The following is a 15,619-nucleotide window of genomic DNA, read 5'->3' as shown; positions in this document are numbered from 1 at the left end:
AAGGAGTGTTGATTTATGATTTAGAGGCATCAAATAAATGTTTTGTGCAGCAGCTGGTGCCAAATATGAATAATCCAAGAGAACAAGTGGAAACGTTCACAATAGTCCTGTTCCAAGCAGCTGCTCCTCACTCCCTCCTTCAGCTGCCCGGTGTTTCCTGCAGCCATTTCAAATTTTCTCCTGCCTATCATGCTCAGACAGCAATACACCAAAGTATGATACAACTGAAAACAAGGCTATTAATTAAAACTTTCTGGCTTCGGACCAGAACTGAGAGTTGAGATGGGTTCACGCAGCTCGGATTTACAAGTCTTTCAGGATGCACAAGTGCACGTGCACACAGGGCTCTGAACACACTCTGCCTCCCCTGCAAACCATTTCCCAGGGCAGCAGCAGCCTGCAGTGCTCAGGAAAATTCTCCCTGCTTTTCCTTTGTGTGAGGAAGCAGGGCTTAGCCTCAGGAGGAATAAATAGCATGATTAACAGCACCTGCTGGAAGCAGGAGATGCAGGGGATGGACGAAAACACCTGTGGGGGTCAGACTTACAGAATCATAGACCTGTTGAGGTTGGAAGAGAGCTTTGAGATCATCAAGTCGAACCACCCACCTAGAGCTTAGAATCCCACAGCTACTGCTAAACCACTGCCACTAAGCCATGTCCCTAAGCACCACATCCATGAGTCTTTTAAGCATCTCCATCCACAAGGACTCCACCACCTCTCTGGGCAGCCTGGATGACAGTCAGAACATTATATATTATCTATACAATTCCCATCATCTGGGAAGCAGTTGTGAAAATGGTCCAGAGCTGCTTTTCCTCAAAGGTAAAAAGCCAAAGCACTTGGTAAGAATCATAGAATGTTAGGGGTTGGAAGGGACCTCCCGAGATCATTGAGCCAAAGCAGGATCCTGCCAAAACACAATCACTTAGGGCAGGTCACACAGGAGTGCATCCAGATGGGTCTTGAAAGTCTCTAAAGAAGGAGACTCCACAACCTCTCTGGGCAGCCTTTTCCAATGTTCCATAACCCTTGCAGTAAAGAAGTTTCTCCTAATTTTAAGGTGGAAGGGCCATTATCAAACCAGACATGGAAATACAAGCCTCAACTCCCTTCTTTCCACACTTGCATCTATTCAGCTTAGTCACTGACAGATTAAAAAAGAGGCAATTATGATGATTTTCTTTAAACTCCAGTCTATTATAGCCACAACTCCCACCCTCCCCTCCACCCCCTGCATCCAACCTATTCCCTGTGGCTAAACCAGTTATATTTTTTAAGAAATCCCTCAAGCCTTACAATTGTTAAAGGATTCATCCTGTCTCTCAGCAAGACTTAAACAATGTACCAACATTATTTTCAACTGTGTACCTTATTTTTAGCGTGAATGCATTTGTTCTAGCAATAGAATAGAAAGAATTTCCCAAGACAGAAGACAAACTTTTGTCAGAACACTGTAAATTACAAAGAGCAAGCAGGGAAAAATAGGAGTCAAGACTTGTTAGCAGGCTTGTGCCAGCACATGCAGAATGTTTCTTACTTCAAGGCATAAGAAAAGTTTTGTTTGCACAGTTGTGGAGCCTTTCTCACCAAATATCTCAACAATTCTCAGCTGACATAGGTATCTGGTAGGTGTCCTCCCTCCTTCGTGGTCTCTGTAATCAGAGGAGCAAAAGCACCTCCTTGGCACAGGGAGTTCCCCCTGGAAGTGGACAACTTGCCTTCTGGGGGCATCTGTCCTTCTGTGATCACAAAGGGAACCTGGCACAGGACAAGCAGGCTGATGTGGGGCACATGGGCATTTGGTCAGCCCTGGCTTTACTTGGATGCTGAGTCTTGGAGCTCAAAGGCTTTCTTTCTTGGCAGGCCTGATTTCTACAACTTCACGGCAGCTGGATCGAGAATACAAGGCTGAACATATCCTAGAGGTGGGTAATGATGATTGTAATTAGCTTTATTTACTTACAAGTGTATTAAGTCCTCAAAGAACTTTCCTTGCAAGTTGGAGCACAGAGAAAGAATCTCACCCCATCAGCTCCCAACTGCTGGGAAACTTAATTAAATGGTGTGTGTTGCCCTAAGAGACAGCTGCAGCAGTACTGCGGGATTCGTTATTTCCTCACTGGAGACTGGAGCAAAAGGCCTGTTTGGGGAATGCTGTGGGAATGCAAAAAGAGGACTGGAATTGTCCTCTAGCAGGATGGAGAATAAGTTATGGGGGAAAGAGCAAGCCAGAAAAATCCACTGGCATTTATCTGATTGTATCAGACACTGCTGTGTAGCTTTGTCACCAGCTCCAAACCGTGGCGGTTTTTATCAGAGGGATCTTGAGGTGCTTCAGCCTGTCAGGGTGATTGAGGGGGACACATTTCTCTCTGCAATGTGATGAGCTGGGAGCATGCACAGCACAGTGAGGATGGGTGATAACTTGCTGAGCCATTGCAAACGTTTTGAACTGTGTGATGCCTAGTGACCAACCTGACCCATTGCTCAGAGCAGCCGTAAGCAGGAGCCCTGCAGATGTGTCTCCCTCTGCATGCAAAAGCCATGCATGGTGCCAGAGCCCTGCAGATGTGTCTCCCTCTGCATGCAAAAGCCATGCATGGTGCCAGAGCCCTGCAGATGTGTCTCCCTCTGCATGCAAAAGCCATGCATGGTGCCAGAGCCCTGCAGATGTGTCTCTCTCTGCATGCAAAAGCCCATGCATGGTGCCAGAGCCCTGCAGATGTGTCTCTCTCTGCATGCAAAAGCCATGCAGGGTGCCAGCTACAGCTACCAGACGTCCCCCTGCAGAGAGAAGCAATCTCTCTGAAAATATTGAGATGCAAATGCAGATCCACACAAAAATCCTGGTTCAGTCATTGCCCATCAGGATAAAGGTTGGATGGTCACAGCCTAAGTTATGTCACCTTTGCTTGCTGGCAGGTGGCTGTTTCTGACAATGGAGAGCCAGCCCTGAAGTCCACCAGCAGAGTTGTGATTCAAGTCCTGGATGCCAACGACAGCCCTCCCAGCTTCCCCCACAAGCTCTTCATGGTGCAGCTCCCCGAGAGAGAAGCCTCAGAGACACTGCTGCCCGTCTACAGGCTGATTGCTTCAGACCGTGACCAAGGGCAGAACAGCCAGATCACCTACACCATCGAGGAGGAGGAGGAGGGGATATTCACCATCAACCCCACGACCGGCATGGTGTTCTCCAGGAAGGCTTTTCCTGCTTCTGAATACAACATACTTACGGTGAGAGAGGAGGGGGAAACAGGGAGAGCCAATGGGAAGAGGTGGGTGGAGAGGGAAAGAGAGGAAAGGCTGCAGAAACAGAAAAGGTGGAAGAAGGAAAGAGATGGAGAAAATGCAGTGGTGGGAGGAGAGGTTGAATGAGACAGATTTGAGTTACAAAGAGAGAGAAACTAGGAGGCAATGATGAGAGATGCAGAAGCTATTAAAAATGGAGGACAAATTTAAAATTATCTGCCCAGCCCTCCTCAGAGGTGAACACAGTGATCCACGATCCCATATGGATGTGGACTCAAGCCTGAAGAGTCTTTGGGTTTCGGTGGTGCCTCCATTTGACAGCCTGATCAGGCCATGAAGCTTGGACATGTGTTTAAAGCTCTCCTGCACCCTGTGCTCTGTCCTACAAGGCTCGTGGTTCAGGACTCTGCTGTGCATTGAGCCTGGCAGATGTGCTTGATGGACAAGAGGAATTAGGGTTGTGTGGCTCTACCTTGGAAGCAGCCAGAGCACAGAGCCAGGGGTGAGCATTTGTTTAGGGGGATATTGAGTGCACACAGACCTGAAACTCCTGGTGGGAAAAAGATGCAGCTTTCCATGAGGATCCCATGGGCTAAACTCTGACTGCATGTGCATTTCCTGGCAGGTCAAGGCAACAGATGGAGGCAGCCCACCACTCTCCTCCCATGTCAGGCTCCACATCAGCTGGGTCTCCCGGCCCGGCCCCTCCTCGGAGCCGCTGGCTTTCGATGAACCCCATTTTAACTTTGCCGTGATGGAAACAGATCCTGTAAACCACATGGTGGGAGTGATCAGCATTGAAATGGGCCCCAGTCAAGTGTGGTTTAATATCACAGGTGAGAGACAGAAATTAAAGCCGGGCAGTGGTGTCTGGGAGGGTTTGCCCCAGCTCCCGTGGCTTTCAGCGCTCGCATGCCTGAGCTAATGAAGTTGTTTGCTTTAGGTGTAGGTGAGCTACAGGGGAAGCTTTCTCACAGACACCAAAAGGCTTAAACAACCATACACAAAAAGCTTCACATCCCAGGGCTCTGGTGCCAAGAGCAATTATCTAAAACACTTTTCTAATGGCATTCTGGGACTTGCCAATGGTTGAGGTGTTCTCCGATGTCACGTGAGAGGCAGCAGGGCACGCCAGCCCCAGCTCCTCCTGGGAATCGAGTGACACTGCTGCTTGTGGTAAAACAGCCTGCCAGCATCCAGGTGCCTGGTGGAGCCTGGCAGACACACCCCACCTCTCCCTTCCTGCTGAGCCCAGAGTCTCAAGCAGGAGCTGATGGAGAACGATTCCTGAAAGAGCTGGCCTGACCTAGCTAGTGAGGCTCTGTGTTGTGCCTCACAGCATCCAAGCAATGTCTTAGACATAAAGAAGCCCTTAGGCCTCCTCTAAGATACACAATGCCAGGGCAGAGGGGCCGTGGGATGTCACCCCAGGGGACTCGCCAGGCAGCGCGTGTGCAGAACTGGTCCTACAAACGAGGGCCAAATGCGAGCAAGTAATTTGGTGTTTTGAAGTGGTGCCCCAATCTGCCTTGTGCAGCCTTTCCCTCACACTGCCTGCAGGGCTTGCTCTCATCAGACAAAGCCTTAACAGGGCAAGGGAATCGTTTTCCCCATTATGATGCTAGGGCAAGGACAATGGTATATAAATACAATTAGGCCACAAGAGATACAAGGCTACAAGGAGCAGACAATAGCAGTGCCAGGCTTATCTGACATTAGTAATGTCTGCCTGAGTTTCTAGAACCAACCTCTGCCAACCCCCATCCTTTCCCTCCTGAGTCTTGTCTGCATGCTCAGCATCACCACTTCCTACTGCACCAAACACTACTCAGGGCTCTCTTGGTGGAAGAGGACAGGATTTCCTTCTCACTACTAGGGAAGCAAAACATCACAATAACTGGTAACCAAGTGGGAGATACAGAGATCCAGGAGACTTCAGCACCTCATTCAAAAACTTAGTTTTCCCAGCCCACAAAGGCTCTGTCACCGGGGTTAATGGTGTCTGAAAAAAAAAACTGACAAAGCAGCATCTTTCTTCATCTCTTTTTTCAGTGCTTCCTCCTGCCCTTTGGCACCATGCAAAGGGAAGTCCTCTTTTTTCTTAGAGAAAGACATCCACTAGTCTCCCTTTTCCTCTTTTTCTGCTTCTTTCTGTCTCCTTCCCAGCAGGAAAATAGTAGTCCCATTGCTGGCAACCACTGCATTTCTCCCACAAGGGAGGATGTATAATTTAACAACCAGCTAAGATTTTCCCAACTGGTAAGAGAACAAAGCAAAATCCAGAGCAATCAGGATCCAGGAAGGGAGCAGTTGAGGCCTGGAATAAATCACAGAACACAGCCCATTCCTCTCCATATCTCAGAGCAGCACAGCCATGCTTCACTTCAATAGAGAATTATGAGGCCACCATCAAGCAAGCCACAAGAAAGCAGTTGCCATGCCAGGGGCTGAGCAGCACCAGCGTGACGGACATTCTGCTGCTGCTGAGCTGCTCAGGCCTGGGGTTCCTGGCTCTACTTGGCCATCTGGGATGTAGGCAACAGGCTCTGCACCCCCTGGAAGTTCCATCTGCCTCCCCAGCTGTTCAAGTGTTGGGCTTTCTCAGGTAGCTCACAGGCAGCCAACCGTGGCAATGAAGACCATCACTGATACACCCAACAGTGTGACCTTGGATTGGAAGCCAGCAAGAGTGTTGCTCAACCCTGCAGGTCCCTGATCCCTCCTAAGCCTGTGATGCCACATAGCTGGAGACCTTGTGCAAATAAATCGATGTTCAAATGTGCCTGTTGCAAATCTGGCCAGGCCATCATCAGCATATGTGCATCCTTTCACCTTCTCTAATTCCCCTCACTTTCCCTTTTGTACTCCTTTGTCTCCAACTGTGACTACCTTTGTCCAGTTTATCTATGTCCTCCCTGTTTTCTACATCCATCTATCACATTTTGCACTGAGTTTCCAGATTTGGGGGGAACTTCACTTACGGCACTGTCCCCAGTCTAGGTGTGGCCAAAGAGGTGCAGCTGATGTCTGCACATCTCCCTTCAAGGTGTATTGCCTGCCATGTCACTTATATGGGGCTGGAAATGAGCTCCTTGCCTGGTTTGTGTTTGGTGTCTGGAAGGGAGACCCTCATTCTTTGGATCTCCAGGTAGCTCCTAGAAACTCTTCTCCTGCAGAGGCTACCAGCACCTATGGCTTGCTCCAGACAGAAATCTAATCGTAACTGCCCCCTCATTTTCTTTTCTCTCTGCCTCATCCCAGGTGGTGATGATGACATGGACTTTGACATTGAGAAGAGTACAGGCAGCATGGTCATTGCAAGAGCCCTTGATGCAAGGAAGAAGTCAAGCTATAACCTGACAGTAGAAGTCACTGATGGGTCCACTACCATCAAAACCCAGGTAAGGTTTTTTTCCTTTAGTAAAGGCCCCATCTGGAGTGAGCATATGCCAAGAGCAATCTTCCTTCTGACTCCACTGAGCTCTGGGTCAGCGACCAGACACAAGACTCTGCTTACACCATGATCTTACCTTACACAGTGACACAAGGCTTGCCTAAGTACCAAGCTAAGATTAGTTTTTTGTTGGAAACACAAATGGTCTAGGAAAGCCTTTCCTATTGATCACAGCCAGCACACAAGGACACATCTATTCCACCAGCCACACTGGACTGGCAGTTCATACTCTCACACCTCACCTTGCCCTCAGCTGCTCAGGATGATTTACAGCACGGCTGGGACAATGTGCTAGGATATAAGGGAAATTAATTGACCTAAGCTGGTGCTGCCAGCACTGGGCACAAACTTGAATATAAGAAGTTCTATCTAAACATGAGGAGGAACTTCTTTAAGGGCGACAGAGCACTGGAGCAGGATGCCCAGAGAGGTGCTGGAGACTCCATCTCTGAGGACATTCAAACCCAACCTGGACATGTTCCTCTGTGACCTTCTTGAGGGGGTTGGACTCAATGATCTCCGAAGGACCCTTCCAATCTCAACCATGTAAATATGCAGTCAGATCATGTTGGGGTCCATGGTACCATGTGAAGGGATGTTCCTTGGACTTCCTAATCTACATAAAGCCAGCAAAAGATGCATCTGGAAGAAGTAAGGCCTGCCCTGTGCTGCTCCAAGTGTGTGGAGCATTGATAACACATCAGCACTGAGGTCCAGGGGATGACTGGGGCAACTGCAGAGATGCTTTGTCCTCTGAGAGGCCACAAGAAGAGAAAGTGCTGATGGAAGGAGGCAGTTTGCTGTACCCAAGCCTCAGTTACAATGGCCACTGAGATTTGCCCATCTTTACCTACCCTCAGGAGGGATATTCAGGGCTTAATCTTTCACCAACTATTTTCTCCACACATAAGAAGCAGCCAAAAAACAAAAAAAGAAAATCCAGCCCTGACTACACAGGAAGCCCTAGAACGTGAGTCAGCCACCGGTGACGCTCAGCGTGGGAAATGCACGGCGGAGGTTTGCAGGGGATGATGAGTGAGGAACTCTGCCATTCCTGTGAAACACAACGTCAAGTGCCTTCAAGTATTGCTCCAAATAAACAAACAAAGCCCCACCTTGCCTGCTCTGCGTTCCCTGCCACCTTGCATCTCATCCCTACGTTTATCTTGGCAGTCGAGGCCCCTAGCAGATGTCCAAAAGCCTACTTGTGCAAAACACCCGTGGCATGGTCAGGTTTGCTAAAGGAAGCAGATTATCACACTTGGCTGGGACTCCCTAGGTTGCAGTGAACACATCAGTAGGAGGGTGACAGCAATCATGGTGGAAGACCAAAGAGCTGAAATCTGCTGGCTTTGCAGGCAGGATCCAGTCAGGCCATTCACAGGGGTCTGGTGTTAAATGCAGAGGGGAGCATTGGGCTGAAAAGTGGGGGGGTTAGCTTTACTTCTGCATACCTCTCCACTCACATACAGCTCTTGAGATAACCAGCCTCTCCCTTCCTTTACCAAACATCTCCCCTCTGACAGCTTTCTGGTGTGTAATTAATGAGGGCTGGTGTGGAGGCGCAGCCAGCAAAGTTGGCACCACAGCTGAGCAAATGCTGCTCTTCATGGCAGGCTGTGACAGTTTCCTCGTGTGCCAAGCACAGGCACGTTCACTCTGAAGGGTTTGCCAGACTGAAGAGATGAGGAAAATGAAAGGAAGCAACTGAAAATCACTAAGGGAAGGCAGAGCAGGAGTTTCTTGGGCAGAAGGACAAAAGTGCTCCCAGCCACCATGGATGGCAAAGCCCTAAGAGCAGGAAAGCTGTGACAGTTACAAGGCTCAGGGCACAGCTACACTCAAGAGGGGGTGGTAGCTGAGATTTTACATAGCTGCATTAAGTAGGTTGCTCCCATGTCTCTGCTGCCCTCCCTGTGCTGTCTCCTCTACAGGCCTTTATTCACGTGATTGACATCAACCAACACCGTCCCCAGTTCCTGGAGAGCCATTACGAGGTGAGGATTCCTGAAGACACCCCCTCAGGGAGGGAAATCCTTCGAGTCAGTGCAACAGACAAGGACAAAGGCAAGGGGCTCATCTACACCATCCATGGCAGTGTGGACCCCAAAAGCACAAGACTTTTCCAGCTGGATCCCAGCAGTGGGACCCTCACAACAGCCGAAGGCTTCAGCTCCCAGCCCATGCCTCTGCACACCCTCACAGTGATGGTGAGTCCTAAGCCAGCCCCTGCTGAGTCCATCAGCTTGCCTGGGATATATGGGTCACTGGAGAAATTAAAACCGGTTCCAGGCTTTGGAGAAGGACTTTTCTAGAATAAAAGGGAAGAGGAAAGCAGGGTGTTAACCTTTACCTGAATAAATCTGGGTAACCCCTTGCTTTCCTCTAACCGCATGCTGAGTATATCTCCTTTGAATTCCAATGGGTGGCCACTAGATTCTGATACAGGAAAGAGCAGTGAGGGATTGGTAATGTTTTTTTTCAGGTTCAAGGTTGAACTTGAGTGTGGAAGATTACAGGCTCATTCCCACCCAAGAGGCTTAGTACCACTGAAAAAAAAAATGCCACCTGTTGTAAGAGTCCTCATGAGCTACTCCTAAACCTGGAGTGATGTGCCTGTACCTGCTTTGCCTCTGCCACTCAGGTCCGAGACCAGGAGGTGCCCATCAAGAGGAACTTTGTTCGAGTCATCATTCATGTGGAGAACTGCAACCTTCACCCTCCCCAGTTCAGCAGCATCCATTATGAAGCAGAAGTGCTGGATTCAGCAGCAGTAGGCGCAGAGGTTATACAAGTCAGGGCCCTTGATCAGGACCAAGGAGCCAACGCTGAAATCCACTACTCTCTTCAGGCAGGTGAGAACTATGCCACAAGACAGTTTAGGCTATGGACATTCCTGCATTTCCAAGTTCTAGCTGGTGACCAGACAGTTGACCAGTGACTGCATGGTTGTAAAATGGGATTTCCTTCCTACCCAGAGCAAGCATGGAATTTCCATGTTATGGAATATTAGTATCCTTCCTTAAGAAGACAGTTCAATATTGAGTCACTGGTCTAAGAAAAAAAATGTGCCTGGATGAATTAGAAACATTTAAAATCTGCTCTTCTCATCCATGGGAACTGAGGGAAGGATCCCTGTTCAGTTGTTAGGCTAAAAGACCCAAGTTTCCACAACAGGCATCATCATTTCCACCACTGAGGGTGAGGGACTTTTTGGGATGTCAGGTAGTGATAGGACTACAGGGAATGGAGCAAAACTAGGAATGGGTAGATTCAGATTAGATGTTAAGAAGAAATTCTTCCCCATGAGGGTGATGAGACACTGGAACAGGTTGCCCAGGGAGGTGGTGGAAGCCTCATCCATGGAGGTTTTTAAGCCCAGGCTGGATGTGGCTCTGGGCAATCTGCTGTAGTGTGAGGTGTCCCTGCCCATGGCAGGGGGATTGAAACTGGATGATCCTTGAGGTCCCTTCCAACCCTGACAATTCTATGATTCTGTGATTTCTACCAAGAAATATAGCCCTGAGGAACAGTGAGCAGCCTCTCAGCAGTGACTGGTGGTAGATTTGGATCATACAAGCTCAGTGGGCAGATGTTCTATCGTTCACTCTAAAGGTTAAAACTTAAATATTTATGGCTGTGCCATACTGCCTATTCAGCAGGTAAATTCTTTGCAGGAGACAAACCATCCTTTGCTCCATCTTTCTCACTGCAATTTAGATCAAGGACAGAGGAATTTAATTGCTTCTGAAGTATTGGTAATTATAAGCATGACAGGGCTTGAAGGAACTGGTAGAGTCTGTGTTACCATGTTCTGCACACGAGGCAAAAGCTTCAAGCACATGCTCTGCCACCACTAAATATGCTCAAATTAGAAGGGCATTTATCTTTGATTTAAATTTTGATTGATTTCAAAGGTAGCTCATAGATCTCAATGGGTTCATTGTTCTTAGGATGAAAATTATTTAGAAATTAATGAAGATTGTTGTCTCCCAGTGGGAAAAAAAAAAAAAAACAAATAGATGTTAATTAGGTCTGAAATCAGGAACATCTGTGGAAAAGAGATCCAGAAAACCAAACCAAACAGGGTGTTTGCATTCTTCACTTTGTAATTTCTCTTCTTGCAGGTAATGGGGAAGGTTTCTTTAACATTGATCCATACTCTGGAATTATCACAGTTGCCCAGAAACTGGACCCAGCCAGGCAAGAGCGCTTTACTCTGATTGTAAAGGCAGAAGATCAAGGGTTCCCCCAGCTTAAGGATTCTGCTACGGTTCACATCCGCATTAGAGCCTCTGACCGAACCCCTCCGAGGTTCCCAGAGGCTGAGTACATCACAGAGATCAGCGAGTCCACAGCTGTGGGCTCTCCTTTGATTCAGGTCTCAGCCACGAGCTTGTCACCAATCAGCTATGAAATAAAAGATGGAAATGGAGATGGAGTGTTCTCCATGAACTATCAGTCAGGCCTTATTTCCACTCAGAAGAGCTTAGATTTTGAGCAGGTATCTTTCTACCAGTTGAAAGTCCGTGGCACCACCATGGCTGGAGCGTTTATGGACACAGTGGTACTTGTCTATGTCATAGATGAGAATGACAACGTGCCCATCTTCCTCAAGCCTTCCTTTGTTGGCTGGATCATGGAGAATGCTCCACCACAAAGCATGGTCCTGGATGAAAGCAATGCTCCTCTTGTGACTCATGCAACAGATGCTGATCAGGACTCCAATGCTCTACTGGTCTATGAGATTTTGGAACCAGAGGCACTGAAGTATTTCACTGTGGATCCCAGCACAGGGACATTGACCAGTCGTGCCGATATAGATTATGAGCTCACCCCAGTTTTCCACTTCAATGTACATGTGCATGACAGTGGAAGCCCCAGCTTGTTTGCATCCAAGCCAGCCAAGGTCACAATCCATGTCAAAGATGTGAATGATTCACCTCCAATCTTTCTCAAAGATACCTATGAGCTTTCTGTCTTGCTGCCTGCCCACCCAGGGATGGAGCTTTTGTCTGTGCAGGCCAAAGATGCAGATTCAGAGGTGACCTACAGCATTGTGGAAGGGAACATTGATAATGATTTCTATATTCATCCACTCACAGGTCTCATCTCCATTCTTAACACCACTGGCCTGGGAAGTCATCGTGAGCTCACGGTCAGAGCTGGTGATGGCTTATACAAAAGTACTGCTCTGGTTAAGCTAAATTTAACTCAAACACCAGGAACTAGCTTAAAATTTGATCAAGATATTTACACAGCAACTGTGATGGAGAACTCTACAGATGAGAAGACTCTCACCATCCTTGGGGTCAAGGGATATCAGCTCAATGAACCACTTTTCTATTCACTTCTGAATGGGAAGGAAAGATTCAAAATGATCCAGGCATCTGGAGTGCTCCAGACCAAGGGGGTGAAATTTGACCGCGAAGCACAAGACACGCACGAGATAGCTGTGGAAGTGAAGGACAATAGGAAACCACCAAGAGTGTCCCAAGCCACAGTCAAGGTCTTTGTAGAGGATGTCAATGACAATCCACCAGAGTTTGAGAACCTGCCATATTACACCTCGGTGCAGGACAGCACAGAGCCAGGTGACGTGCTCTTCCAGGTGTCAGCAACAGACAAAGACATAGGGGAAAATGGAGCCGTCACCTACTCCTTTGCAGAGGACTACAAATACTTTTGGATTGACCCCTACCTAGGAGACATCTCCCTGAAGAAGCCTCTTGATTACCAAGCTTTAAATAAATACAACCTCCGAGTCATTGCCAAGGACAAAGGCGACCCTCCCCTCCGCACTGAAGAGGAGGTCGTGATCAGTGTGAGGAACAAATCCAACCCTCTGTTCCAAAGTCTGTACTACCGAGTGAAGGTGCCAGAAAACATCCCCCTGTACACCTCTGTCCTCCACATCCAGGCCCGCAGCCCTGAAGGCTTGCGCCTCATCTACAACATTGTGGAAGAAGATTCCCTGAAATTGTTCAGCACCGACTTCAAGACTGGTGTCCTGACTGTGACAGGTCAGCTGGACTATGAGCTAGAGACAAAACATGCCTTCACTGTCAGAGCCACAGACACAGCACTGGGATCCTTTTCAGAGGCCAGAGTAGAAGTGGAGGTAGAGGATGTCAATGACAACCCCCCTGTATTTTCTGAGATGATCTACACGGCCTCTGTCCCAGAGAGTTTGCCAGCACACACCCCTGTTGTCCAGCTCTTTGCTTCTGATAAGGATTCAGGCAGAAACAAAGTGGTCTCCTATCAGATCTTGGACGACGGTTCAGATGCTGTCAAGTTCTTTAACATCGATGCCAGCACGGGGCAAATAACAACGGCTCAGGCACTGGATTACGAAAAACATCAACAGTTTCGCATGAAGGTGAGAGCTGCAGATCATGGGATGCCCCCACTCAGCAGCGATGCCCTGGTGGTTGTAGATGTGACAGACATCAACGACAACCCCCCTGAGTTCAGCCAGCTTCAGTACGAGGCCAAGGTGAGCGAAATGGCCACGTGCGGGCACGTCGTGATCAAAGTGCAGGCCCTGGACCCCGACAGCGGGGACACCACCCGCCTGGAGTACATCATCCTCTCAGGCAACGACAACAGACATTTCACCATCAACAGCACTTCTGGAATCATTTCCATGTTCAACCGCTGCAGAAAGGACTTGGATTCCTCTTACAACCTCCGAGTGTCTGCTTCGGATGGAGTGTTCAAGAGCACGGTGCCTGTGTACATCAACACCACCAACGCCAACAAACACAGTCCCTCTTTTCAGCAGAACCTCTACGAGGCAGAGCTGGCAGAAAACGCCGAGGTAGGCACCAAAGTGATTGAGCTCCTGGCGATAGACCCCGACGGTGGCCCATACGGCACCATAGACTACACCATCATAAACAAACTCGCCCATGAGAAGTTCTCCATAGACAGCAAAGGTCGCATTGCCACCCTGCAAAAACTGGACAGGGAGAATTCCACAGAGAGAGTCATCGCCATCAAAGTCATGGCCAAGGATGGGGGTGGGAAGGTGGCATTCTGCACTGTCAAAATAATCCTCACGGACGAGAACGACAACCCGCCTCTGTTCAAAGCCTCTGAATACACGCTGTCCATCCAGTCCAACGTAAGCAAAGGCTCCCCTGTCATTCAGTTACTGGCTTATGATGCTGATGAAGGTGCAAATGCAGACGTCATTTACTCTGTTGACTCTGTGGAAGATGTAGCAGAAGACCTCGTGGAGATCAATGCTGCCACTGGGGTTGTTAAGGTCAAGGAGAGCCTTATCGGTTTAGAAAACAGAGCCTTTAACTTCAAGGTGAAAGCTGAAGATGGCAGACCCCCTCACTGGAACTCCATTGTCCCAGTGAATCTACAGATTGTCCCCAGGGAGGTGACACTGCCAAGGTTCTCTGAGCCCCTTTATACGTTTTCTGCATCTGAGGATCTTCCAGAGGGAGCAGAAATAGGGTCAGTCAAAGCTTTTGCAGAGGACCCCATCATATACAGCCTAGTGAAGGGAACCACTACAGAAAGCAACAAGGATGAGGTGTTCACACTGGATGAACAAACAGGGGCTCTGAAAATCAAAAAGGCCATGGATCACGAGACCACCAAGTGGTACCAGATTGATGTGATGGCTCTCTGCTCCCACCAGGAGACTGAGCTGGTCTCTCTGGTCTCTGTAAACATTCAAGTGCAGGACATCAATGACAACAGACCTGTTTTCGAGGCAGACCCCTACAAAGCTTTTGTCATGGAGAACATGCCATCGGGGACCACAGTCATTCAAGTGACAGCTAACGACCAGGACATGGGAAGTGATGGACAGGTGACCTACAGTCTGGAAGCAGAGTCTGGCAACCTCCGAGGCCTCTTCACCATCGATGGTGAGAGTGGGTGGATCACCACGCTGAAAGAGCTGGACTGCGAAGATCAGGAGACCTATCGGTTTTACGTGGTGGCCACCGACCACGGCAGGAAAGTCCAGCTCTCTTCCCAAACCCTGGTGGAGGTCACTGTCTCTGATGAAAATGACAACGCTCCCCAGTTCACCTCAGATTTCTACAAAGGGTCAGTGATAGAGAACGCAGAGCCAGGGCAGGTTGTTGTCACACTGAGCACCATCGATGCAGACATCTCGGAGCAGAACCGTCGGGTCACGTGCTACATAACTGGTGAGCTTTGTCCTGACTTTAACTCTTCAGTGAGCCAGAACACAATGGCATCTCAGCTTCTGACCTTATACCTTGTCTTACAGAATGTTAACACAGGAATAGAATTATCCTGACAGTCCTAACAGAAGCAGGAGATGAAGCCCAAGCTGAGCTCTTTAGTTAAATCACAGGATCACACAGGACCACAGGATGTTAGGGGTTGGAAGGGACCTCTGGAAATCTTTGAGTCCAACCCCCCTGCCACAGCAGGACCATAGAACCTAGCACAGGTCGCACAGGAACACATCCAAACAGGGCTTAAAAGTCTCCAGAAAAGGAGACTCCACAACCTCTCTGGGGAGCCTGTTCCAGTGCTCTGTAAACCCTCACAGCAAAGAAGTTCTCCCTCATGTTGAGGTGGAACCTCCTGTGCTGCAGTTTGCACCCATTGCCCCTTGTCTTATCACAGGGCACAAGTGAGCAGAGGCTGTCCCTTCCTTCCTGACCCCCAGCCCTCAGATATTTATAGACATTGATCGGATCCTCTTTCAGTCTTCTCCTCTCCAGACTAAAGAGTCCCAGGGCTCTCAGCCTTTCCTCATCAGGCAGTGCTCCAGTCCCTTCAGCATCCTTGTAGCCCTCCATTGGACTCTCTCAAGTAGATCCTTGTCCCTCTTGAACTGGAGAGCCCAGAACTGGATGCAATGAGGCTGGGGTATCCAAAACTCTCTAGTAACTAACAGTAGTAGGTAGA

The 15,619-nt window shown here is 48.7% G+C and overlaps 1 protein-coding gene across 1 annotated transcript in view; it reads left to right on the top strand.

The window, feature by feature from the left end:
* Window positions 1-15,619, top strand: part of FAT2 (FAT atypical cadherin 2) — a 47,915-nt gene that overhangs the window by 9,964 nt on the left and 22,332 nt on the right. Inside the window, exons 3-9 of the mRNA XM_054389096.1 lie at window positions 1,867-1,928; window positions 2,926-3,237; window positions 3,878-4,088; window positions 6,514-6,653; window positions 8,641-8,916; window positions 9,351-9,561; window positions 10,834-14,886. Coding sequence (XP_054245071.1) covers window positions 1,867-1,928; window positions 2,926-3,237; window positions 3,878-4,088; window positions 6,514-6,653; window positions 8,641-8,916; window positions 9,351-9,561; window positions 10,834-14,886 — 5,265 coding nt within the window. The remainder of the gene's footprint in view (window positions 1-1,866; window positions 1,929-2,925; window positions 3,238-3,877; window positions 4,089-6,513; window positions 6,654-8,640; window positions 8,917-9,350; window positions 9,562-10,833; window positions 14,887-15,619) is intronic.

Source organism: Indicator indicator, chromosome 18, assembly GCF_027791375.1.
Source record: "Indicator indicator isolate 239-I01 chromosome 18, UM_Iind_1.1, whole genome shotgun sequence".
Classification (NCBI taxonomy): Eukaryota; Metazoa; Chordata; class Aves; order Piciformes; family Indicatoridae; genus Indicator; species Indicator indicator.
The sequence above is the reverse complement of the archived record's forward strand: the minus strand, read 5'-3'. Positions and strand labels throughout refer to the sequence as shown.